Source organism: Charadrius vociferus, unplaced genomic scaffold (assembly GCF_000708025.1).
Source record: "Charadrius vociferus isolate BGI_N301 unplaced genomic scaffold, ASM70802v2 scaffold2552, whole genome shotgun sequence".
NCBI lineage: Eukaryota > Metazoa > Chordata > Aves > Charadriiformes > Charadriidae > Charadrius > Charadrius vociferus.
Window position 1 is genome coordinate 51,186 of NW_009647108.1, and position 26,612 is coordinate 77,797.

The 26,612-nt window shown below is 44.5% G+C and overlaps 1 protein-coding gene across 1 annotated transcript in view; it reads right to left on the reverse strand.

Annotated features, from left to right (window-relative positions):
- ATP6V0A1 (ATPase, H+ transporting, lysosomal V0 subunit a1) overlaps positions 1-26,535 on the reverse strand; it is a 29,285-nt gene extending 2,750 nt beyond the window's left edge. Inside the window, exons 1-18 of the mRNA XM_009895819.1 lie at positions 26,457-26,535; positions 26,040-26,137; positions 25,106-25,234; positions 20,216-20,319; positions 19,264-19,390; positions 17,851-17,933; positions 17,108-17,201; positions 15,565-15,777; positions 14,695-14,845; positions 14,330-14,469; positions 13,402-13,559; positions 12,862-12,952; positions 11,935-12,053; positions 11,406-11,622; positions 10,689-10,796; positions 7,280-7,387; positions 4,635-4,752; positions 4,008-4,179 (exon numbers count right to left, since the gene is read on the reverse strand). Coding sequence (XP_009894121.1) covers positions 4,008-4,179; positions 4,635-4,752; positions 7,280-7,387; positions 10,689-10,796; positions 11,406-11,622; positions 11,935-12,053; positions 12,862-12,952; positions 13,402-13,559; positions 14,330-14,469; positions 14,695-14,845; positions 15,565-15,777; positions 17,108-17,201; positions 17,851-17,933; positions 19,264-19,390; positions 20,216-20,319; positions 25,106-25,234; positions 26,040-26,137; positions 26,457-26,472 — 2,246 coding nt within the window. The 5' untranslated portion in view covers positions 26,473-26,535. The remainder of the gene's footprint in view (positions 1-4,007; positions 4,180-4,634; positions 4,753-7,279; positions 7,388-10,688; positions 10,797-11,405; positions 11,623-11,934; positions 12,054-12,861; positions 12,953-13,401; positions 13,560-14,329; positions 14,470-14,694; positions 14,846-15,564; positions 15,778-17,107; positions 17,202-17,850; positions 17,934-19,263; positions 19,391-20,215; positions 20,320-25,105; positions 25,235-26,039; positions 26,138-26,456) is intronic.
- Positions 26,536-26,612: the final 77 nt, after the last annotated feature.

A 26,612-nucleotide genomic window follows, 5' to 3' on the forward strand; every position in this document is an offset into this window, starting at 1 on the left:
AGCGCAGTTTCCTACGCGGCACCGCGGGTCGTCCTGTCCTGCGCGGTCAGGAGAGACTGCCTTTTAGAGCAGTGGTGTGCTCTGAGGGTCGCACTAAAGACAAGCTCTGGCTCATGACCTTCACAAAGGAAAATAAAATTCTGGCAAGCAGGTGGGGAGCTGGGCTTCACCACTCCCACTGGATTGGGAGCGGGATGCGACTCCCGCACGCCCACGCCGCTCGGGAAGCGGCGCTCCCCCTCGGGCGGCAGCGGGCCAGGAGCTCTGCCCGGGCAGAGCAGGGTCTGCCCGCCCGATCTCAGTTTACGGCCCAGAACAGCCGTCCATGAAGCGCCGCATAATCGCCGCTTTTTATTTATTCTGCATGGCTGTTTGAGGTTGACCACATCTGTTGCGTTTGAAATCTATTTCGGTGTCCCTGCACAGACCCACAGCACTCTCCAACTTTGCCATTCAGAACAACACAGACGACGTTGCCTTCAGCTGCCCCCAGCGCTGCACAGCCCAGAGCACCGCTGCGGCTCCGTCTCACTGCCTCCGACGGGCTGAGCTCACTCGGGGATGTTTATGGACCGGCGGAAAACAGCACAGGCAACCCACGATAAAGGCAAATCGCATTTATGTCTGTCTCAAGTATGGTCCCCATGAAGGGCACACACCCGCCAGGGAGGCTGCAGACGCACACGGGAGGGCGAGAACAGCCTGAAACCTTTAGCCAGAGCAGGTGAATATGGATCTCTGCGTTTGCCAAACCTACACTCACGCGTGGCCGGGACCCGCGCTCTCTGCACCGATGGACATGGACTGCGGGGTGGGAGAGTGGCTGAGAGACACTGGGGTAACCGGAGCCGCGTCTGAGCAACGTGGTTTGACAGCTCCAAACTCTGGAGCTGAACCCCTACACCACAATGCTCATTTAGCACCAACCTCTCTCCTACAGAGCAACACAAACCACACTCTTCACTGCTCTGAATTAACCTTATTTGCTTTGTATTATGCCTACTGCTATCCATTCCTCCTAGCTGTGGCCTGTTCTTGGCACATACAGGGAGAATAGCTTCCAGCTCCGAATCAGGCCTAAAACTGAGCCTAAAATTCTGCTTTACACAGGAAAACAGCTCAACTGAAAACATATTCCTGCATCAACCCACGATGTTGGGACCCTTTGAATCCAGTTATAGACTTCTTTTGGGCAAAGTCTATGTTTGCTCACATCACACCTGACTAGCTTAAAAAAAGGCAAGCTACTTCAATCTAAACATTCGTGTCAGACTACATTACCAAAAAACTAATACGAATGCGAAATATTTCAGAACAGTGACGTCACAATAAAAGGCGTTAAGAGCACAATGTGGGGCACAGCTCCGACAGTTGTGCTCCAGCAGACCTCCGCTACACACGCCTGCGATCTTGGCAGCACTCGGAGTGCTTCCTCCACCCCAGAACGCCCCAGAACAACCCAGCCTGCTGAAAGAATGCACGCTTTCTGGAAAAGCACAAAATAAATCGTCCTCGTTTGGGACTGATAGGCACCGCACATGGAACAGTCTGTGCTTCACCCCCCCAGTAAGACACACACTAAATTCCTCCTCCTTTCCAGGAAGGCTGAACCACCCACACCTTCAGATTTCTTGATAGGTGATTCTTCTCCCACAGCCAGAAAATCCCATCTGCTCCTCCCAGGACAGCTGTATTTGACCCCCCCCTCCCTCGTTCTAAAAAGGGAACACCTACCATTGGAAACATCCTGATCTTGTGTTCAAAAGCAAGAAGGAACGTTAACAGTATGTTCTTTTGGACAACTGCAGGTGCCTTCCTCTCCACTGTGATAACAAAAAATCCAACAAACCCAAAATAATTCCAGCAGGTTACTTGCAGTTCAAAATATTGCCTTAAACCTGCTTTGCGGGCTCTAAGCTTGAGCAGATTTTTCTCTTAGAGAATGTATATTAAAATTTCAAAAGTTTGAAAAATATGTTTAGGGAAAACACGACTTTGTTAAGAACTGCAGCTCTGCAGCTCCTCAGCGAGTGCAATTGCCTGGTCTGCACAGCAGCAGCGATCCATGTGCTCACTGCCCAGCTGGGTTTCTCTGTTCACCATTTCAGCGACACGTCTTCCCACGACACATTTCCAGACAGTTTTTTTTTTTTTTAATTGCCCTTTAGAGACAGCCTGGCAATGTGAAAAGGCATGTCTTGGCGGAACTGCCGCCTCCAGTTCGCGCTCGTTCCAGGTGGTCTGTGAGTGGTACCCGTACGTACAGTTTGCAGTTACTGAGAGATACCTCCAGAAAAACATGCTTTCTTCTCTCAGACCATCCCTTTGAGTAAAAAAGAAAACACGGAGCCTGCCAAGAAGAAAAGGAGTTCAGAACTGTTCACCTGCTATTGCTCAGAAATGCGCCACGCAGCACTGCAGTCCAGAGAAACAAGGCTTTGGAAATCCACTAATTCACAGGCACCTGCAGAACAGAAACACCACACCAGGAGCTCGAGCACTGCTTACTCTCTGCTCATCTTGGCTGCTGGCAGTACTGCCCGGCGGGGTTTGCAGAGCGCGCGCTGCCACACTAATGCGGTGGCGTAGTACAGTGACCGCGGGACGAGGATGAGGAAACACCAGCCAGCCAGCAAGAAGTTCTCAAGTGACTGGTATGAAGATTTCTAGGCTGGATGCCAGGAAAAACAGAAGCACCATCCCGCAGCCATTTTCCGCAGCGGCCCCCCGGGCTGCCTCGGCACAAGATGGCTACACCTCCGAATCTCTGGGTGAAGCCTGAGCTACAGACCCAGGCACTCCGGGACACTCCAGGCTGCACCCCGCAGGCTGGAAATGGCTAAAGGACAGAGTTCTCCCCTGCTTCTGGGGAAGGAAAAGTGCAAAAAGGCTGGGTTTTGTTTTGTTTTGGTTTTTTAAGGCACTGGCTTCCTTTTTCACTTACAGAACTACTTTAAAAAGTGCTCACAACCTTTCCCTCCCATTTAAGCGGGACAGAATATTCCCTGTGAATTTCACAGGGCTTCACTTCGTTCTCCTGACCTACCAGGAAAAGAAAGTACCTTAGGAGAGGGCACGAGCTGAACTCTACAGAGGCACCGACACACTCCCCTACGCTTTAGGCTGAAGAGAACCCTCAGCGAGCAAAGCTCATTCCCACATTGCTCCTTTGATCCCTCCAGTGCACTAACCGGAGAATCTGAAGTGGAACAATGAGCGCATTTAAACACAGATTAGAGAAAGCTCTTGAACACTTTCCATGCTTGAGTGCAGAGAAAGCGATGAGCGTTCTAGTGAGTAACTCCTCCTTGCTTACTGGCTGTCTGCGTACACAGGAGCTTAAGAATCACAGCAGAGGGGCTACAAGAGCATCGGCCAATAAACAAGACCAACAAGAAATAGCTACTATTCCACAGCACCCCGAAGGGCAGGCAGGCAAAGCTGCCCCCGCTCAACGCAAGGTCTTACGAAGACGAGCAAGACCACGTGAAGGGAACTGCAGTCAGTAGCTACTGCACGCTAAGGAAAACAAACATCAGAACCAGGCAACAGACCAAAAGACAGAACAGAGAAGTCCTACCGAAAGCCAGGAGCACGCTCATCCCCCTAGCACAACCTTCCCGTCCCACTGTTCACAGAGCCGTAGTCTAATTTATTTTTAAGCAGATATCGGTTAGTTACTCTCCACAATTTCTAAGCAACGTTTACGGATACGATCAGTGGTGCGTCCCTAGAAATGAGGCTGAAACCTCTGACCCTTTCAAAGACTTTCTGCTGTCAGAGCACATCTGCTGTGGGACATTTAGATGTTCAGGTGGATTTATGGTACACCAGCACTTCTGAACGTTGCTGATCTTCACTCAATATTATGCGCTACCCCAATTTTACAGCTTTCCTCTGTAAGGGTCAATACAATTTTTTAGAAGATGGCATTTCTGCATAGTCCAGGTGACATCGATTTTCTTGCTATGAAGAGCAAGACGTTTCTGCATGTTCCAGTGACTCACCAGTGCAAGCGAAGAGCATGGAGAAAAGCAGACAGCCCCTCCATGACCAGGAGAATTGCTACCGTCAGGGTAGCGAAAGCAGCAAATATGAAGAAGAGGCCAAAGCCTCCGCCCAGACTCCTCACGCTGAGGCCAATGTGGATGACCATGGTCCACAGCACCTCCGAGAGCTCTGCCAGGAGAAAGGGGAGAAGAGGGCTCGTTTCACAGCATTCAGGAAGAGTGGAGGTCTGTTACAGTTTACTTACAAAGCAAAAACCACAGTCAAGCAAACTCCCACTATAATGAGGTGGGAAACTTAAGAGGGACAACGGCTTTTGCAGCCAAGCACGTCAGGACGTTGCCTCCAACTGTTGCAGACAGTGCCGGGCAGAGCCCTTGCGCAGCAGCTCTGTGCTTTATTCCATGCTTTCAACTCCATCCCTCCCTTCCAGATCCGGACAGCTTTCAGCAGAGCACTATGCCAGCAGACACTGCTGTTCAGTCCCACCTAATGCACACACAGCTCTGTCCTTCTCCAGACAGCTGAGCTCCGGGGAGGCTACCTGCACCCCTGCGTTCACCCACCGCCCTCCCAGGGGAAACAGAGACAGGGATCCCACCCTCCATTCCCCGAGGAACACTCACGTGCGTGGGCTAAGCTGAGGGCCCACAGCCTCAAGTAGGACGCAGTGTTTGAGATGCACCCGAGGCAATACTCAATGGTGTGGATGGCCTGGTACACCACCGTGTCCCCAAAGTCGAACTGCAAAGAGAACACAGAAAATGAAGAGAGCTGCGAGCCCCGCACGCGGCAGGGGTCGGCCGATGAGGGAAAACGAGCACACTACCTGGTGCTATTGCCAAGGACACCGTGTTTGAAGTTAGACACTGATATTGTCTTCTCCTGGTTTAGCACCTCAGTTTTATAAATGAAAAATTAATTCTCTTGTCTTGCTAGGTTTTGTAGAACAATAGTTCACTGCTGCATCTTGAATATTATTGTTTTCACATTCTAGCCTATCAAAGTAAGGTATTTCAAATCCAGCCATCGACTTAGCCAGGAAAAGACTGTTCAGCAACAAGACGGTATTCGTATGATTTCACCGGTAAATTGTATGTACCACTACGGAAAAGGAGACAGTATTCTAAGTCAATACTGTGTGTGTACCTTTGCTACAGGATCAACAAGGGCATTTTGCAAGATATGAACTTGCCCTTTTTGAAAGCAAATATTTTTTGAAATTTTTGAAAGCACAAAGTAATCTTGAAAAAGTCACATCTGTGCACCACTCACTGGCAAAGTCTCCGTGTCTTGGTAATTTTCTGAAGTAATAAAAGAAGCACTTATAAGGAAGTCTGCCATGTAGGACAGTTTCTTACGTTGCAGCTTGGGAAAGCATTCCCTACATTTTGGACTCAATCCATGCTCCAGAAACTGCTCATATTTAAGTTAAGTGAACATGATGTTTTAAATACATCAAGTGACTAATGCTCTAAGCACGCACAGAAAGCTATTTATATCCTTATTTCTCCCCTAGTATATCCAGGGCAATAAATATTTCAAGCAATTAAGTTAAATTAGCTGTCAAAAGCCTAATTCTTTCTCCACAGAATGTGAACTGCAAAGTTCTTTACCGAAGCCCGTCCCAGTGAACAGCCCCACCTCCCAACACACACGGCAAGTCAGCGAGCAGTAAATGGAATGTGATAAATATCCAAACAATGACAATTTACAGCCACATGCAACTTCTGGAGAGACCTACCACTATGCTCGGCAGTGGGAGAATCAGCAGGATTGCTCTGGCACAGTATTTGTAGTTTCACACATTTTTCACCAGTTTAGCAATACACGGAATTAGCAGGTACACCAGCACACCGTGTCCATGCGCCCCCTCAACTCTGGAGGGGCCCCCGCACAATAGATCTCAAAGCAAAACCACTGTCAGCACAATTTACAACAGCATCACTGTTGTGAAGCTACTCTAATTTCATGGCATTTATATTTTTTGTAATAAAATTCGGTTACCTGAGAGCGTTGAAACCTATAATCAATCCTGCATGAGTATTCCTAAAAAACCATTTCTTTAGTACTCATACTTGTTACAAGTATTTATTAATGAGCAGTTCCTCAGAACGGATCTTCTCTTTTACAGAAAGATATTGGTTAGTTAAGTTGTTGAACTGTATGAAACTGGACTGTAAAAAATCTGTATTTGCTGACTGGCAACAACCAGCATCATCCTTAAAATGGCAGACAGTTTGGGAAAAAAGTATCTTTAAACAGTTTGTTGCAGTGCAGAATTACCAAAGACACAACATAAGGCAAACGAGACTTCTTCAGAAGTTTAAAAGCAAAAACTTTTTAGTTTCAGACTTCCAGCTTAAGAGCTTTCCAGGTAAACCAAGATAGATCTGCAGACAGGGGATAAGACAAACAAGCTGTATAGATGAAGTAATTAAAGGTCTGTTAATGGGCATGTATGTATGAAGAATTAAGAATGGCCTGTAACATGTAAATCGCTGGATCTTTTGGAAAACGAGATGTCGTGACGTAACATGTTTAATTCAGCATGTGCTTTACACCAATGGGAAATGGTCCAGATACACATGAACGCAAAGCTGGCTGTAGTCTTACCACCTCATCCTCCGTAGGCTTGAAAACATAAGTTTACATTTAGTGCAGTGTCTCAATCACAACATTAATCACGAACACATTCAGTAATTCCCTCCTACACGTGACACAGTAAAGCTGTAACACGTCACATGCACTACAGAGGCAAGACGCTGCTGGAGAATTAAGAGGCACCAGAACACTCCCAAACCACGCGAGTTGACTCCTTTTTCTTCTCTACCAGCGGTAAGGCAAAGCAATTAGTATTACCCCCAACAGTCAAAATGAATAGATAAACACGATTTCACTCCTCCAGAAATACAGCCCTTGGGTTTTGGCTGACACTGGAGAAGGCGGCAGCACAAAGGCACTGCACTTCAGCCAGAGCGTGAGCTACACGTGCCACCTGGGAGCGCCGCGCAGCTCCCCGTGTAGTCCCTAAGGTGACAGTTCCTTGTAAGGAGGCCAGAGCCACGTTCCCCTTTACATGCAAATGACACTGCTTTTTCTGGAGTCCTGGGAATGACCAAGAGACAGTCTGTATGAAAACTGCTACGAAAACACCGAAAGTGTTGCTATTTAGTCTCAAACAGCTTGGAAACCAGTAAATGCAGAAAACAGCCAGTGCGTGCTGCTAACCAAGCGCGCCGCCCCAGAGGGAGGACGGTCAGGTGCTTACCTCTTCCCCCTCCTCGGAGTGGGTAGATAACTGGTCATGTTGAATGATCTCAGCGTCCTCCTCAGTTGGTCCGTTGCCCACTCGGATCCCACCAAAGTTGTGCGTTCCCTAACACATGCAGAAAAAGAAAGAGCAAAGTGTTGTTTGTGTTTTACTGCGAGAGCGCGTGTTTTTTATGACTCCACGTGCAGCAGCAGCTCACAGAAGAAAACAAAATATTAAGTATTAAGGCCCCGGTTAAGCCAGCTGGACAATTCTATTTCCCCGCTTGGATGGGAAAGATGCTGATTCCTGCTAGGGCTAGGGAAAAAAGTCTGTCTGAATGAAGAATCGATACGTTTCTACAAAGTAATTGCAACCCTAAGTAAAATAAAAGGCACGTGTCTCAAGAGGACATTTGCTGGCACTGACGTGCAACAGACCAACGTTTTGCCCAGCAGCTGTCGGACAAGCACAGAAACACCACTGCGGGGGTAAATGGAACAAGTCACACAGCGGCAGCTCAACGCAGAAGGGGCTGACACCAACACACACACACACACACTCGCTCCCCAGCGGCGCCAGGCACACGAACGCCACACACGGGAAATCAGACTTTCCCTTACTTGCAAACGCTACGTTGCGCAAACAGTCCCTTTTATAGACATTTGCTCTGACAGTCAGCGTCTGACCCTCAGCCGTAACTCCATTGCACTCCAAATAGAAAAGAATAATGCACAAACTGAGATGAAACTTCGACAGACTCAGGAGTTTCCCCCGCTTGACAACTGCCATCTCTGCACAGCTAACATCTGATTCACGGCAGGCTTCCTGCTCCGGACCACCCTGCCACCGAGAAAGGATGCACAGACCTGCTGATCATCTGTCGGCGCCCTCAGGCAGAGCTTTTATCCATCGTAAACGCATAATGGACAACGAAAATAACCTGCACATCACTACCTCTGGATTTCTGTCAGCAAGCCGCTCTGAGCGCTGTACCTTCTACCTCCCTCCAGGTGCTCCAAAGACAGAAGATGCTCATAGCTGATCTGAGGGACTATAAATCGAGACCTGTGCGTCTGACACACCCAGAGAGGCAAACCGCAACACCACAAATAGAAAGAAAATCCCCGCACGCAGCTTTAGCCCTGTTCTGGGATCCTCCGAGATGCAGCATGTGGATGGGCCAACTCGACACATTAAGACTTCAGAAGTTTCGGGAGGACTATGCGAACCAAAGAGGCTTTAGAGCCTGTGACCAGTCCGCCTTCACAGCCCATCGCTCTGGCATGCCAGCGGAACGGCTCCTCGATGTTCTTTTAACCGATTTGTTCTCACAAGCCTACTTTTACTTTAGGCTGAACTATAGACTTGACCAAAATGCCAGATGTGAATTCAAGATTTTGTCAGGTTTTTAAAAACAAATTAGGCAGCCATTTATGCTCTGAAAATAGAAATAAAATGAAAAAGAAAAAATACATATACAAGTAAGACAGTGCTTTTATTAGGATTTTCAGCATCTTTGAAACATTACAAGTCACTGACGACTAGTGTCAGTGTCAGTACCCTATTTATGTATCGCTAGCCTGTCTGAATTTGCACTTTTGCAGCTTTTCCTTCGCACTCGACTTGTATCCTTCTCTGTAAACTCTCCAATCTAAACATGGCTCCAAAAGCTCTAATCGTTTACGTTATACTCCTAACCAGACCTCATACAAAGACCTTCCCTCACAGCTTCTTGGATTGAGATGCACTTAATACGCTGGATGGATTATGGCACAAAAGAGCCATTTTCACGTCTGACATTTCTGTGAGGCTGTTTAACAATGTCATGACAGAAACACTGGCCAACAGCTAAAAAGTGCCTCAGAGCGTGCACTCCACTCGGCAAAGGCAATGGGCTTCACAGTTTGAGAGATTTACGCTTCCCAGTTGGACAGGCAGCATTCACAGCTGAAACCCAGTTGAAATACGCAGTACTGGGGAAGGGACCTGGGAGCTGCTGCGATCTTCACTGCGCCAGGAAGCTTTGCCAGTAAAGGGCTGTCCACAGGTTTAGACACAAGTAAGGAGAAACAACTGCTACTGAGAGGCTTATTTGCGCACAACCATTTTATAATAGTTTCAAGTCAAAGTGTCTACAAGGGCCCCGGTGTCAGAAACCCAGTAATCACTGATATGAAGTTGTTGGGAGGCCATCACGTAAACATGATGTTTGGGAACACAGAATGCAAACAGAAATGCTTCACTGAGAAGAATCCTAATCTATCTTAAACAAATACGCAAGAAAAGGAAAAAAGGGGAACTTAACCTGGGGGGATGTGGCAGCAAGGTATTCTTGTGCTGCTCTGCAGGCTTTGATTTCAGCAGCACTCCTGCAAAGAAGTGTCTCTGCATTCTCTGCACACATAACTATTATCCTTCAGCCTGGTAGTTCTTCCAGAATGTATCAGTTTTGCTGAACTTTGCTCTTTCCAAGAGAAAGTGTTTTTCACCCTAAAGGTGCAGTTGTCATTCGCTTATGAAATTCAGATACATTCCATGCTCTCTTGATAATTAGATAGAAAGCCAACTCCCATCTTTAAATCCATCAGGCGATTTTTAAATCCACTCACTGTTGCAGCCGCTGCTGCCTCTAGTGCCTGCTCGTTCGGGACTGTGCTGACCTGGGCCTCCACGGGCTGCCCTTCCTGATAGTGAATGGAAGAAAAGAAAGGGAGGAGGAAGAAAACAAAAAGAGAAGGGGAGACGAATGGAGGGGACATGGGAGGATGAAAGATGGTCAGAGAAGGGAGAGGGAGTGTCTTTAACTGAACTGATCTTTGACTCACTTAACATCCTACAAGCTGTCTGCCATACATGCAGGGAGAATTTTCAAGTATCCTCAGTGCACGTGTGCCAGGTTCCTGCATTTTACATAGCGATACTTTACAGTACAGTGGGGAACCCAGAGAGCACCCCAGAAGACAGCCTCTCACACAATGACTGCGCAAGTCTATTTTTTTCCCTTTGTTATTTTTTACCATCCAAACTGCTTTAACAAAGGTAGCTGGTAAGTCTGCCAGCCAGTTAAGCTTACATCTCTCCTTTTACATTGTCAGCCTAGCGAAGGCACAGAAGTGCATTCAGCAACCAGTAAGACAGTGTTCCTAAACCAGCTGACAGCGCCCAAGCCAAATACGTTGTTTTTATCATTACCAACATAAAGGGTTTTTAAAAGCAGGTTTGATGCTGGATCCAAATCTGAGCAGCAGGCAGGCAATACTTTGTCTCCAGTAAACCCCACCTGCCTTTCTGCCTAGGAACGTGCAAAAGACGTTTTACAGGCCACAACACAGCGTGAACCTGTGTATCCAAGATCAAGAAGGAGAACATAGCTTTTCAACCATAATTAGCTTTCATATTGAAAATATAAGAGGTAGTCACCCACCAAGTGTTTTCTCCTTAAATACTGATGGCGAAGGACCAGGGGTTTAGCTACCAGCATCCACGGCACACACAGTAACGCCACCACCACAAGGAAACACTGGAGCCCTTTCTGTAAAAGAAACAAGTCTCGTGATTGAGTGGCAGTCTGTGCTGAAGCAAACACACAAAACCTAGGAAGGGGTCTTACACAACACTGAACGACTGAATTTGAGTATGTGGACGCTTCACTATCTCTCTCTTCTGGCAACAGCAAGATGTGCTGTACTTCACGCCTCATCGGACTGCACACAGCATGTAATGCTGATGTTGGTTTCGATTAGGGAAAAATCCAAAAGATTCTGCAGGGAATGAGAATTTGGCAGATGTCTGATAGCGCTGGGAGGAAATGGCGTTAGCATCTTAGCTGACCTTCGAGGCACCACATCGCAGATGCAGGACAATATTCCTAATCACTTTCCACAACTAATCTGGATCCAAATGTTCTGGAGCCACAACTGACCTATGTTCAGACTGATATGAACTCCTGGTATGAGGATTATTCCTTCCTTCTTCAACATCACATAGTGTCGGCCTTTGGAAATGATGCCGCATTTCCTCTACCAGACTGAAAAAATGTTTCATGCTTGATTTCACTAATTGTGTCATTATAATTACAAGGTCAATGAAACACTCTGATATCAGGAAGCATCCCTGATCTTACTCTAGCGAGAGCACGCACCTGCCCTTTATAAAGCATCTTATTACTGGTATCACCATAGGAGAACAGAAACATGTTGATAAAATGTATTAGGAGGCTCGGTGCATCCTTTGACGTGTGAGCATCATAGGCTGTCCATTTGTAGAAAATGAGAATAACAAGGTATCCAAACAGTGATGACATGAAAATCATTTCTGGAATAAATCCAAGGTATATGTTCAGTGGCTTCTTAAAATAGCTAGAGGGGAAAAAAGGGAGAGTTTAATATTTGGTTAGTATTAGGCACGCGTAGGGCAAAAACTTTTAATGAGAGCGTGAAGAACATCTTTGGAACAAAACTGCAGGGGCTCAGCATTTCAGCAGTAGCTGGGACTTAAACACAGCAACTACTGGACACGCACAGCTCTGCATACACAGACAGAAACAACTGTACTGCACTCTTCGATCAGAAGGTTAAAGTCTGATAGGCTCCTGCGTCCCAAACTCATACACACACTACACCCGAAGGCGTTTCCCCCCCACCATGAGAAAAACAGAGCAAAGCACTTACATATGGTTGAGAAGACTCAATGTGACACCAAAGAGCATGTGGATAATGCCAAGAATCACAGACATTTTCATCTTAAACGAATTGAGGAAGGCCAGCTTATTGCTGGCAATATTCCAAATCTGTGAAAAACAACACCGAGTCAGCCAAACACCGAGTAAAAGAAAAACAGAGGAGAGTGAAAACGTTCACTTTAAGCTAAACACTATTAACCATCCAGGAAGCATTAGGCTGCGAGAGCAGGTTTTTTTAAAGATGTGTTTGTCACACGGATATCTTTTGGGGAAATGAGTGGGCAACCTTTTCTGCCAGGAACACTGTCTTACAGCAACTGATCCCACCACGAGAGCAGGAATCAAACCCCGCTTGTTTTTATGGTAGGCAAAAGTTGCAGGAAAAAGTGGGCTGTATCCTTGACAGAAAAGAAATATGATTATCCATTTAAATGAACAATTACACACAGTTCTGATTTTCTGCACTTCCTCTTTAGTGTGGAACACAGGCAAGTTTTGTATCAAACATTCCAAGCAGCGTTAGGAGCAGTGTTATTGACGGGGGCAGATACAAAACGACAGGATTACTTGGAAACTTACATTGCCAAGAATGACCAAAAAAAAGAGATAAATAACTTTCCCCAAGGTAAAAGAGTAACTTCATAAAGCAATTTGCAAGTCTAACCAGATTTGATTAAAACCCTGCAGGTTAGAAAGGATGAGAAAGCAGCTTGTAGTGCACCTGAGAACAAGTCTCTCTATCCTGAATATAGTGTCTCACAGGAACTGAATTAATTTTATTGTTTCCAACATTGATAAAGAGTTTGCTAAAGGAATGGCTGGGCTGTGGAAGTCTTTCACAGTGAACTGGACAGGCACTTTTCTTTCTGTTGACACAGAGGACGTTCTTAATGGACCGCAAAGGAAGAGTTCTTACCGGGTCAATGCCGAAGGGGTAGGGTCCACCGAACACCCCTGGAATAGCAGGGTTCAGCTGAAGCAGAGGAGTAGTTTCAAGCAAGGCATCTCTGTTTGGGTATAAGCAGATTACATAAACATTAACACAAGCAATGCTGTCCTCTTTCTGTAAAAACCAACAACATTCTTCCCTTGCGAGAGCAAGGGATATCTCAAATTGAGAGAACTAAGGTTCCTGCATGGTCCTAAAGACTTTCCCAAACGAATAATAAACCTGGGTTTTGACCTGTTACTCAGTGTCACAAGGAAAAGAGATGCAGGGAACAGGAATCTTGCTATGTCTATGAGGAGAAAGGTGCCAAAGGGCATCTTTACAAGTTTTCTGGGAAAAAAAAAAAGGTTTGAAACTTGATAGATATCACATTTACACCCCTCTTCCAATTCTACTTGAGACCGAGTTCAGAAGTTTTTGTTTTCCTGAGTTGGGAGGACAACAGGGAAAGATAAGTCACCTGCTCGTCCCTGTCGCTCTTTGTCTAGTTACGAACTATTTACTCACGACCAATTGCCTTTTGTGAACATCGGCCGGACACTCCATGATGAACCAAACATATTAAGAGACTTGGAGAAGCAGTCATTGTAGATGAGGCCCGTGTAAGTGGAGAACAGCCCCATCAGCAGAATGATGTATCGACCACTGAAAACCATGTTGAACATCTAGTATAAACAGAAACAAAAAGGAACAAAGAAAGTCCATGAGAACAAGGGAGGTCTCTCACAAAGATGAAACAATAAAATCACTCAGTTGCAGGACAAACAATAATTGGCCATATGGACTAAAAGCCCCAAGTCTCTGTTTCCCCATGGCAGGGATTAGGGGTGCAAGAGGTAGCACTGCCCAACAGCAGCAGAATACAGAGGATGAACAGGCAGCGTGACTGTCCACAGAGGACCTGGGATTAGCCGAAGAGGATGAATTGCACTCCACGCACTGATGCGAGCCCCAGCTGGCAGCATTGGTTTGGAACTGGGCAGTGCAGACCCCGGTCAGCTTTCTCCACGCTCTGTCAGCGTATCTTAACTCCGGTTCACCTCCTGTCAACCCACGCCCTGAGCAAGCAAACCCCACCTAGATCAGCAAATAGGAAGAATCTGGGAGTTATAATACACACATAAAAAATTAGGAGTTTTGCACTGACTGAATCCCTTTATGATCCAACCAAGTTTTGGGCGATTTGTTTACATCAGCTTACCTACTACACTTAATAAACAATTTCCTTCAAATAACCGAGAGGAATAATTTCCCACAAATATCCGAAAGGAAAACCAAAGGAACTCTCTACTATTATCAAATTATGCTACTCGGCCTGTGGTCTGCAGGCTTCCCGGTCTGCCTGTGTGCTTCACAAGTTTCCAAAGTAAGGAGTAATGCGCATTGCCAGCTCAAGGGGGAAGGATGCGAGAAAACCAAGCTGCAACTCTGTTACCTCATTGTCGCTTTTCTGTGACAGAATACGACTTTCCCTGAGCACCATCCAGACAGCAATCAGAGACATCAGGATTCCGTGGCCAAAATCTCCAAACATCACAGCAAACAGAAACGGGAAGGTAATGATCGTATACGGTGCTGTAAGAGAAAAGACGGCACTCCTAGCGCACTGTATTTGAGTAAGCCCAGATTGACTACAGTACAATTTATGCAATTTAGCAATCTAATTCCCAAGCTTCCCCTCCGCTTCTGAGAGGTGTCAAGTACTCTCTTTGAAATTTTCACACAGGACAGACAATACGGAAAAACACCATGACTAAAAACTGAGAGAGATGTCTGGGACTTTTATAAGTATGAATTTACCTGGATTTATTTCCCGATACGTTCCAATGCCATAAGCATCAACAATGTTTTGAAAGCCAGAAGTAAACTTATTAGTTTTGTTGTATGTTGGTGGGGTCTGATTGGTTTGCATCCTGTTTAAAATAGATGGGACAGTGGATCCGCTGTGCTCCTGTTTAAAACAAAAAGAAAAAAAAAAGGAAGATTATAAAAGCCATCCTCAGAGCAGAGGACAGAGTAAAACACTACTTTCTCGTTAGCATTTGGAAAACTACAAGCTTGCATTTTTTAGTGTGCTTGCATGATGAGCAATATACTTGAGCAGCTGAGGAAGGCTGCCAAGTTTCCACTGCTCTCCACTTTGTACAGCAGGAGGAGAAGCACTTGTACAAAGGATGAACATTGTCCGATTAGGACAGACAAGAAAACTCATGCAAGAGGTTTTGTGTTTTGTTTTGTTTTTTTTTTAAACAGCAAATGAAAGGACTTCAAGACACCCAACTCTGTTGTTTGTCTATCTGAGGAGAGGGCGAGCTTACTAAAGCCCTGGATGGCACCTTTCAGTAAGTTCCACTGTCTATCCAGACAGCAGGACTACGGAGCACAGCCAGGTTAACTAAACGTACCAAAGGGCTCAAACATAGGAAAATGCATTACCATGACAGCATTTTCCTGAACTTAAAGCTTTAGACAATGTCACATATTTGTTATGAAGTTTATTTAACATACAGGAACCATGGCTTATAGATACAGTGCCCTCTGTGAGGACTCATTCAAACAGCCCAAAGGGATGGATTTCAGACTCACAAATCGGAAAAATCAATTAATCCATGCTGTGTTTGCCGACAGCGGCTAGTCTGCTTGAACGGCAGCGGTACGGCAGTTACTCACAGTGCCTCTCCTGAGAGCAAACTGGATAGAATCGAGGTCAGCCACAGGACACCAGACTTCAGCAATCAAGCACTTCTGTGTCACATCGATATTGCACAGATTCAGGGTATGGTAGATGGCCTTCATCTTGCGTACTTTGATGAACCAGACACGGATATTTTTAGCAGCTGCCTGCAAAACCCTTTGGCGATGATCCTCTGTTTGGTTCAGCACCTTTCATAGAGAGGTAGGATAAAGATGAGGCAAAATCATTGGCCAAAACTGGCAGCACACAGAAGTGCACAGTGAAATCAGGCTGACCTAAGACAAGCCTTACCCACCAGAGGATGGGTGGATGAGCCCTCTCCCCCACCCCATGCACAAGACTGCAGGCATGTGGCAATATATGCTTTAGTCTCTGTATTAATTAGTTCTGCCAAAAGGCTTCTTTCCATGGGTACTTTTTGACTACTTTTCTCCGCCGACTCCAAGGTCGGTGGGTACTTCAAACAATAAACTGCTCAGAGATCACAGAGAACATTTTTTCCTCCACCCAGGTTAAAAGAGCAGAGAAGAGTTCTACAAGCGAGGTGTACATTGCCTTAAGACAACACACAAAGATTACAATGAAAGACTCTTTTTTACCGGAGGGGGAAGGAGAAAGTGTTTTCCACTGAGGGTGTTTTCCAACTGGAACATATCTAACTCATGCCAAGTCAGATTTCTAGACTGGAAAGTCTTAGACTCAAGGGAAAGCGAGGACACAGGGCACATGCAGCTTTGAATCCTACTAGTTAAACTGCTTTTGAGTTCTTGTCCACTTTAAATTTACAAAACAGCTTGAGACAGTTTCCGTATAAAATAAGCAGTCCAAATTCAACCGTTTTTCCTTTTAGTTTCTGAACCTTTTCTTATTTTTCATCGCAAATCCCTTAAACTCTTCTGCATTATAACATACTGCCTTTCTTCCTTGAAGCAAGCATCAAATATTTCAGAGCTGGCACCCAGTAGGTTTGTGTGCTGATTACTTTTTACCAACACTCAGGCTGCTGCACAAGAGATTAGTTGTAAAGCAGAAGCTCTTCAGGACAGCACAACGTGAAAATACGAAGACAGGCAGAAAAAAGAACAGCTAAGTTAAAGTTAGCATTGTTATCTCAACTTGGAAATAAATTTAAATGCTTTCAAAGTTCTTGCAGGTGAAACAGGCAATTATACAAGCACACTTTCAGAGCTGGAAACGTGGTATCTCCTTACACATGCATATTCCTCTCTGCTCCCTGGCATGCAGTTCTCTGTTGATGTTGCGCTTACATGTACATAATTAACTGCTCAGCCCTCCAGAACAATCAAACCACCCCACCACCCTAAACCCCAACAAAGAAACAATGGAGCAGACAGTCTCCAAACACCTTTCTAGCACTGCTGAGCTGCTGGTCTCAAGCTATCTGGAGCTGAAAATAGTCATCTAACAGAGCCAAAAATTCTCCTTTTTTAATAGGATCCAAAGAAGTTTTCAACTATATTATTAAAGAAAAAAGGGCATTGACTCCAGTTATTTTACCATCTGAAGATCATCAATTCTGGTATTGACACCAGAAGCCATTTCCTTCCGCTCCTGTGGTGTTTCTGGGCATGGGTAGAGGGAGGCACGGAATCTGGAAGACATGCAAGCCCCATTAGTAACAGAGATGGAAAGAAGACAAATCAGTCAGGGAAACAGATGGCTGAGCCTGAACACAGAAATAAAGCAAGCAGCACCTTAAGAGAAGTTTCTGATCAGCAAAGACTGCCAAGCAGAGTTTCAGTCTTTAAATCAAATGGTATAGAAGTTTGCTTTAGTCCAAACCAGAAGCTGAATGCATTAGAAAACAGAAGTGGGAGGAAATCCTCTGTTCCCTGTACTGACAGCGTCGCACAGGGACTGTCACAACATCGATTAGCCATCCCAGGTCAGGGTGCTGCTATCATGCCAATGCAGTTGCTGCTAGAAGCAGTTACTGTTGGTCTCCCCTGTGAGAATATCACCCGCTGACATCCCACTAGGTCTGTCTGACAGTTCAACACAAACTCCCTTGGTTTTAGGCATTCTCTAGCAAAGCAGTCACCTACTTTGAGCATTACAGGCTTGGGAAGTGGCTAGTTTGACTGTAAAATGTGTTGCAACTATTTATGGTATGCTTAATTTGCTGTCAAAATATGTACTCCTATAGTCATTGTGAAATAAGGAGTTGAAAAATATGGATATTAAGTCATGTCAGTGTGTCTCAAATATTTAACAGCTGCCCAGCTGTAAGACTTTCATACCCTTCACATATCTTCTTGACTCTGTTCTTCAGCTGGTCGCCTTGGAAAAAGATGATAAACACAGACTTGTGCACATAATCCCCCTAGAACAGAGAATAGGGTGCACTGTAATAGCTCAGCTATTTACAGAAATTAGCATTATAGCAAATTACAAGAGAGTTCTACCTTTCCTTCCCCTGAATCTGTATGTACAGAGCTCACATCTGCACAGCGAGTCAAGAATGTACCTTAACAACACTGAAACAGTCATAAGGAAAGCAATTTTCTTAGCCTCAGTACAGAATACTCCTACCGAACTTGTGTTTACTGAAGCAAAATGTTCTAGACTATCTATTATCTATTCTCTGTAACACAATAAACAGGAAAACCTGGGAAGATCTCCAAAAGAACAGAGATGCAATGAAATACTTATCAGCACATACTGCAGTCAGTTCACCTACAGAATCAAGCAGAAAGCTAGAGAGTGAATGAAAATAAGATGGAAGTGGAGTTTAACAGCTTCGATTCTCCAGGGAGGCCAACGGCACATTCTTTGCACAGCTGTTTTCATGTTGGTAGCCAGGTCCCCTTTCCTGCATTTGTTGACAAGTTATTGTTCTACCTTACTTAGGAAACTTTAATGTAATGCTTCAAGAATAATTACATTAGGTGTAACCTCAATTTAAGGAAGTGCTGCACAATAAGAACAAAGTCCCTCCTGGTAGACAGATAATTCAACAGGTCAACTACCAGCAGTTGGTGGGACAAGAGAACCAGTCAGCCTTACGTGAGAAACAAAGGGGCAGTTACTGAATTTCAATGCTTCTGTCTTTGTTGCAGTGCAGCCTACACACAGCCTTTCTTTTTACTGGCTAAAAGTGAGAGTTCCCAAAGTTTGGGCATTGTCCATTGATTTGAGCAAAGAGGACACTGAATGTAAAACCAGGCCCAACCACGACATTTACTGTTTATATTTGTGATAAAGCCAACAATTTTCAGGTGGATGTTTAAACTACTGGTTAGCAAATTAAGAAAAATTAAAAGTCCGAGTTCAGCATGAATGAGCTACAGATGTTACACTGCTAATGTCCAAAAGAGCCTCTTTCAAGGAGGATTATTACTTATTCAGAACTGCATACAGGAGTTGCACTCGTAGCTTGTGCCAGAGAAGCAATTGTGCTCTACTGCAGTCCAAATTTTGAGTTGTTTTTCCCCCTTTCAACAGCACTCACCATCCATCCTGCTATTTTTGTTTTAATTAAACGGGAAAACATTTGTCACTAAAGCCTCGGAGGCTGCAAGTAGGTACTGTGAAGGGACGCAACACAAACGTTTGACTGCGTAGAGCTCATGGAGGGATAAAGGCTTAGATCTACAAGAAAACCCTTTTACGCATCTGAGACTTTTGCTGCTGTAAACAATAGTTCCTTTTACCGTTACAGGATCCTCCAGGGGGTTTTCAATCTCTGCTTGACGCAGGAACACGTTCCCTCGGCACACTCGCCACAGCATGCGCTCAAACATGGGGATTCGCTCACGGTTGATCACGCCAGCCACAAACCTGTAAAGGGGACAGCATAAATGTCAGTTCTGAACCTAAAAGAACGCACAGCCTAACACCCAAACCACTGACGGCAACTGGAGCGTAGCATCAGACTGAAAGCTACAAAAATCTTATTTTGAAATTAGTTCTTTAAGCAAAATGGAAGTTTCTCTAAATACATAGAGATAAAAACACAACAAAAACAACTGCATTACAGCAAAAGCTATGCCTTTTAACAGAACGAAATAGTCTATTAAAAAAGAAATAAACCACTGGTTAAACAAATGCATTTAGACATGCAGTTTCTACGCCTGCTAGTCTTCAGTTTAGTGGGTTCCTGGTACGTTACGTGGCAAAGATTACAGCAGTCACGCTACCACCGACCATGTTCCAGGCACACGCTTCAAAATGCCTCACTGGTTCAAACCCCTGTGTCCAGGTAAAGAATTACACACCGAGACAGCCTGCAAGCAGCTAATGAAGAGGATATAGAACTATACAGATTTTCTGGAGTATTATGTGCCCACAGCAGTTACTGGCTTCAACAAATCTGTGAGAGCGCAGAATGTCTGAAAAATCAACCACAACAGATTTTCAAGGAGCAAACTAGTAAAATTTTTTTTTTTTGTGCAGAGAGAAATGTGCAAAGCACAGAAATGAACCGGGAAGTTAATGTACATGGGACAAAACCAGAGGACAACAGCTAGTTTTAGACCGGCCTTCATTGGCTCGATGTGCCAGTCCGGAAAGTTCCACAACTGTGCTCAAACCGCTGTGGATGCCACAGGAGAAACGTGAGCCAGCAACCCTAACCCTGGACACAAAAAAGCAAATTGCCATTACCCAAGTCGTAGCGGGGCACCTCTTCCCATCTCGCTCGGTTCCAGGAGTGAAGAGGATTCCTCCAACAGGTCTGGATCCGCCATCTGCTGATGATGCAATTCAGCCTGAATTCACAAATCAATTAATATCTAATGAAAATAGTTAGTGGCATGCAGGGAACGAGGAACCAGGAGATAGTTTGGGGAGACAAAAAAAAAAAAAGAAAAGAAGAAAAAAAAGAACGAACATAAGACAGCAGAAAGAGGAACTAGATGGTAGAAAAGACAGCAAGAATCACACAAGGAAGGAGAAAAACATGAGGAAAAGTGGAATGGCCCAGCAAAGCTTCCACACAAGAAAGGTCTGGAGACGGATGCAACAGAGCAAAGGGGCTGTGGGATACATAAGTCTGAAGAAAGGCAGAATTCAAAAAGATTTATCAAGTTTTAAATACAAGTGATGTTCCCAAGAACCACTTTTTAATGGCACAAACCAGAGTGACACACCTTACTCTCATCTTCCCCTAGATCTTAAATGGAGAAAAAAGTGACGGTGGACGCTGCTTCCCTCTTGCACTACTTGCGCATTTTCTGCATATTAAAGACGCAAAAGGCATTTCTAAGAGGTGCCTGGGAAATTGTACTCGCATGTAAAGCAGCCTGGGAGTCTTGTTCTAGGCAAGAGGAAGAATGATGCTCAGGTTAAGTCCTCCACAGACGGCCTAGGGCCGCTTCCAGCTTCACCAGGCTGCACCCCTACAGCCAGTCACGCAAGACCTGCGCATCCTATACCTGTCGGCCTTCTGCTGTACTCCAAAGCAAAAACATTCATTTTGGAATTAGGTGACGATAGCTTGATTGATTCCACATTACTTGCCACATCAGGATAGATACAGGGTCAGAACCAGTAACAAAACCTGGAAGTACTGGACAGTAATTTTCTTTACTGGCTTTACAAAGTTCTCCCTCCAGGAAAAACGCACAATACTTCCAGCTTAAAAACAGGCTTCCCGATTAAATCTCTTCATTCTTCAAGATGTTTATCCTTATTCACTATATGCATTATCACCAGACACGCAAGATGCATCGCTTAGGGCAGTCTGACGACGTTGCTCCTTTTTTGACCAGCCAGGCAATAAAATAAGACAGTTTTATACTGTCCTTCACTGCAACCGATTTGCAGAATAAAATTCTTGGGAATATACCTTGTAAGTGGCAGCAGTTCAAGTCAGGAAGGATGCTCAAATCACATCCTCTCACGCACCATCTTCATACTTCAATCAACCCCCACGTCACAGTTATTTCTACCTCTGCAGCTTATATAGTGAAATGACGAAAATTACACTTCCTTAGCACAAAAAGAGGGCCAAATTCTACCCTCTGTGGTATACAGGAGGTCTTCCCCACAGAGCTGTCAACAGAACTTGCTAAAATACACTTGAAGGTAGAGTTTGACCCTAGAACACATAAAATGCATGCACACATACAGCGCAGCCTTGCAAAACCATATAGCACGTTTAATGACTCAGCCATAGTTGCTTTATTTGTGCAATAGTTGTGTCATAATTTTAGTGAAAAACTCCTCAACACTTTATTTGCATGCCAAATAAAAGCATTTACCATATACACGGAAAGTTTTTGCAAGGCTGACATCAAATGCAGGTCAACTGCTTGTACACACACTTGCTTTAGCTCACAGATGTTGCAAAAGTAAGGGAGCCCTTAATTTAGTTTGGGAAGCCAACACGAAGAACTGCTGATCCTTTCAACTTTAAGGCAACTTGTTGCAACATCAAAAATGGAACAAAAGTTTTGCTTCATAGAGAACACAACGAAAATACGAAAGTTTGTCACCCCAAAACAAAACATACAGACCAAACACACCAGTGATTATTTGATATCTAGATTTCAGGATGTTGAAAAACAGTAAGTTACAATTGTAAGAGGCTTGTATTGTATTTACCAGTAATCAAGATACTCTGATAATTTTTGTGAGGTGCACCACATTTTAGCATATGAAATATAGAAAAAGAAGGTTAACACACATGAAAACTTTAGATACGCCTCACCTGAGGGAGTAATTCTTACAGATATTTAATAGTACCTCTGACACTTTTGGGCTGTGCGTCCTTTACTCAGGACTCCGTATAAGCCAAAGACAAGTCCTGCTTAGAGGGGTTGAAATTACTAAACAAAGCAGCCTAGATTAAAGCTGGATTAGACCAGTTTTGCTAAACAAGAACTTTCTTACACAAGGATTATTTGCATAACAAAACCCAATGTTCTTTGATTCATCTCTCAATCACTTTGATTTGATGATCTCACCCTTTCTAGAAAGGAAATGGCATAGTGACATCAGCTCTGATTCTGGTGGGATAACTAAAGCAATGTTCTAAGATTTAACAGAAATAAAAAACTGAGAGACTATGCGGAAATGAAAGAGCTATCCAGCTACAACACAGAAAAACAAGATTCTAGGAAATTTACTTTGAGTAAGAGTTTTCCCCAACAGCGAGCGAAACATCATAGTTATTGTGAAGTACTTTTTACTATGTCAGGTCATTCAGGATTGGAAAAACCCAAGCATTTGCATGCCAGTAATTAGAATGCAGACCTTTCATTATTAAACATTTTTAAATTGCTTATTGTTCACCGAACCAGCAATCTCAAGGCCTGAAAAAAAGATTCATTTTCCCCACTCTCGATCATAGTTCTGCTCTGGATCACTACGCACAGTGCCATACAATTCAAGCCCCTTCCAGCTCACGAACAGAACAAAAATCAATTTTCACAAGAACTAAAAAGGATTCATTTCACCATCTAACTTATTAACCCAGAGCCCAGACAGGAATGACAGATGCAAAACAAAGAGAAAAAAGCAGATGGCGAGAAGAGTTAGAGGAAAGAGAGACAGGGGACTGCATGCCATTAACCATTACTTTTCCAGTCTTCTTTTACGCTCACACTCTAGGCAAAACTTTCAGAGAAATCTCTCCAGCTCATACTGGTCTTCATAAGCAAAGACAAGAAGACTGAGAAAAGGAGCATAATCATCAACATGGTATGTTGAAACAAGAAATGGCTATTTTGACCAGAACGGTCGTCAGAAGAACAAGCGACACAGTTTTGCCATCCTCCCTCGCCCAGTGCGCACACTCCGGAGAGCAGAGCGAACGCCAAGCACAACGTGCTTTGGATAGTCAGCCATTTCTTGTGCAACTCATTACTATGAATAACACAATCTTAATTACAAGTTATTGAAGTCTTCAAGTGTTGAAGGTACTGTGCAAATGACAGCATGAAATGAACCTGCACAAGGCTCGAAGTCCTGGAGTAGTCGGGATCCCTCGCGCACAGCTGTTTGCTGTTTGCAGCGTGAACTGAAACAGTTTTACCTTTTCAATGCTTACGCTTTACTGAACTTCACACATGAGCTGTTCAGTTTGCTTCTACATCTAGCAACATATTTTATTTGGTGTATTTTGTTTTATTATTACAGAAAACAGTTACCAAACAGCAGCGGGAACATACCTAAACGTTCTGTGGCCAGTTCATTTAAGGATGACACAAGGTCCTTTTTGTGGGTGACCTGACACAGACCGTTTAGAAAATTGGCTTTGATCTTTAAATTTAGCATGAAGAAAAAAAGCAGGAGGCAGCTCTCAGCAGAGAGGACAGTAATGAATACAAAAGCACGCAGCACGAGCTGGTACTCGGTTTTACTCAATAATCAGTTGGAAGAGGCGGGCAGGGGCACCTTAACGCAGCAAAGTAATAGGTTATCAGGTTAATGCTGTTTGTCCAAGGAGACACTTGTAAGTGAACATTCAACACTCGAAGACAAGGTTTTTTTGTACTGAAACCAACCCCATGACCAATCAACTGATCACACTAGCAGCAGTATCTATGTCAGCAGTGACTAAGACTTGTGTTGGCACAGGAACAACCGCAATGCCCGAGCAGGCAGCATCCTGTGCCAGAAAAACCAACACCAAACCGTTAGAGACACGGTCTGAAGTTTGCAGGAGCCCAGCTCTGCTTGATCACAGCCCTTGTAACAGATACGGCTTCTGGCCTTTAAGAACTCTTTGATCAAACCCTCGCATTAGAGGAAACAGGACATGTACTCGGCAAAAACATGTCCTTACTGTTCTAAAACACGTACAGGAGCTCTTTGAGAAAACTCCCAAGACTCTGAGATATTTCAGCTTTACAACAAAGGATTACATCTTTTTTCCCATGCAGGCTTTATGTCTGTGTCACGAATGGCATCAGAGAAGCTCTTCTGAGGTCCAGTGAAAGAGCAGCCAGGCCCGGGGCTAGCTGGTATTCGACAAAACGTTGAAGATTTTTAAATGGCAGCTTCGCTCCAGAACTTACCTCTGAAAACTTTAGGGTTTGATCAAAGGCTCAATTAAATAAATACATAAATCAATAATCTATTACTTCAGTGGACTTTGTATTATGACCCTAATGAGTAATCTCCATATAACATTTCAAAGGCTGAAGAGAAATTAAGCTTGATTGCAATATCTCTGTGCAAGCGAGGCATGACTGTTTATCTGCATACGTCCCAAAGAAACTCTTACCCGCTGAAGAAAGTGCTCACTGTGGCACCAAATTTTTAGTCTGTTGATGTGCTTTTAAAACCATCTTAATTATTTTACACAATTTTTAGACAAACCACTGCTTAACTAAAACAAACCCAAGACAACATCATAAGAGGTAAATCACGGGTAGCTATGCGCACTGGATGAAAAATGGAGAATAATTTTAGAAGCTTTCTTAAACAAAGCATAAAAATGACCCTGCTGTCCAAAACAGCAACTAAAAATATATTTGAGAATAAAAATGGTAATTTGTGAGAGAAGAACCAGCTGCCCAAGTGTTAACCCGCCCCCGGTATTCTGACCTCATCAAAAAATTGCTGAGTTTTACGCAGTATAAATTTTAATTCTGTCAGCTCCAAAAAGTTTCTCTTCAGAGCTTCCTGGTTTGTGTTGATTTCCTTGAGCTCATTTTCAATTTTCTCAAAGTTTGCCTGCAAGATGGGAAAAGAAGAGGACAGAAAAAGGACTTAAAGCAATAAAATAAAGAAGTGTTGTTAAGTCAGTTAAAACAAGAAAGCAGGCAAGATGCTTTACATTCCCATGTGATTTGCATACAATTACAGATTGCCCGCTGTGGCACACAGACGCAGAGTTGTGCCATTCTCTTCAGGCAATGTGAAAGTTTTCATACTCAGACAGGCTTTTATAGGCTGCATTTATTCAGTGTTCTTTAAGTCACTAAAAGACCCTCATAAACCTTATGACAGACCCACCGTAAACCATGCAATTCCAACAGTTTTTGACTCATTTAAATGGGTGAAATTTCTTTGAAGTACTTTCACTTCTAACTGTATTTGGATAAATGCACGAGCGAAACAGTGCTTGTGAATCAGAATCAACATGACGTGAGCTAGCAGAGCCAGCATTTCGGGTGACAGCTGGGGACTATGACACCTTTGCCACTAAATTCAACGGGTATCTACCAACAAAGGTAATTTCATAGAATCGTCTAGGTCATCGAGCCCAACCATCAGCCCAACACTGCCAAAACCACGTCCCTCAGCACCACGTCTGCCCCTCTGTTAAATACCTCCAGGGATGGTGACTCCACCACTTCCCTGCGCAGACTGTTCCAATGCTCGATGACCCTTTCAGTGAAGAAATTTTCCTAATATCTAATCTAAACCTCCCTGGCGCAACTTGAGGCCATTTCCTCTTGCCCCATCTCTTGTTACTTGGGAGAAGAGATCTGTTTCCACCTAGAGTCTTAACTTGAGTCTTAACACACATCATTACCTCCAAGTCAATCATGTCACGTGGAAAAGGCACCTCCGGGTTTTCACCAGTGTCCATGATAGGAATATTTGCTTTTTTAATCTCCTTCTCAACAAACCCTGGAGAGACAACATTGTTAATGTTAACTAAAAAGATACTTCCATGTCAGACTGTCACCATAAGGCCACCCAGCCCGACCAGCAGCTGTGAATTCTTTCACCTCCTATTCCAAGAGCCTCTTATTTGGTTAAAGCTCTCTGCCAAGCAGGGAGGCACCCCTGCAGGCAGTCTGACCGGCTGACACATGGAAGAAAGGCCACCACCGCTCCTCCTCGGCACTGCTTTCTAACGCTGCCGTGCAGGTTTAGCCTGCCTTAATTATTTCCCCTGTCAAAGCTACGGAGCGAGCGCCACATCAGACCCCAGAGAGACACGTACGGAGCTTTCGGTCCATTTCTTCGCACCTCCTGACTTCATTAACGAATTTACGCTGGAACACGTTCACGTCCGGGTTCAGCTGCGGAGAGAGAGACGGTTCCAGCACGGCCGCGGCCGAGGGCGGCGGGGCCCGGGCCCCCGGGAGCGAGGGGCGGG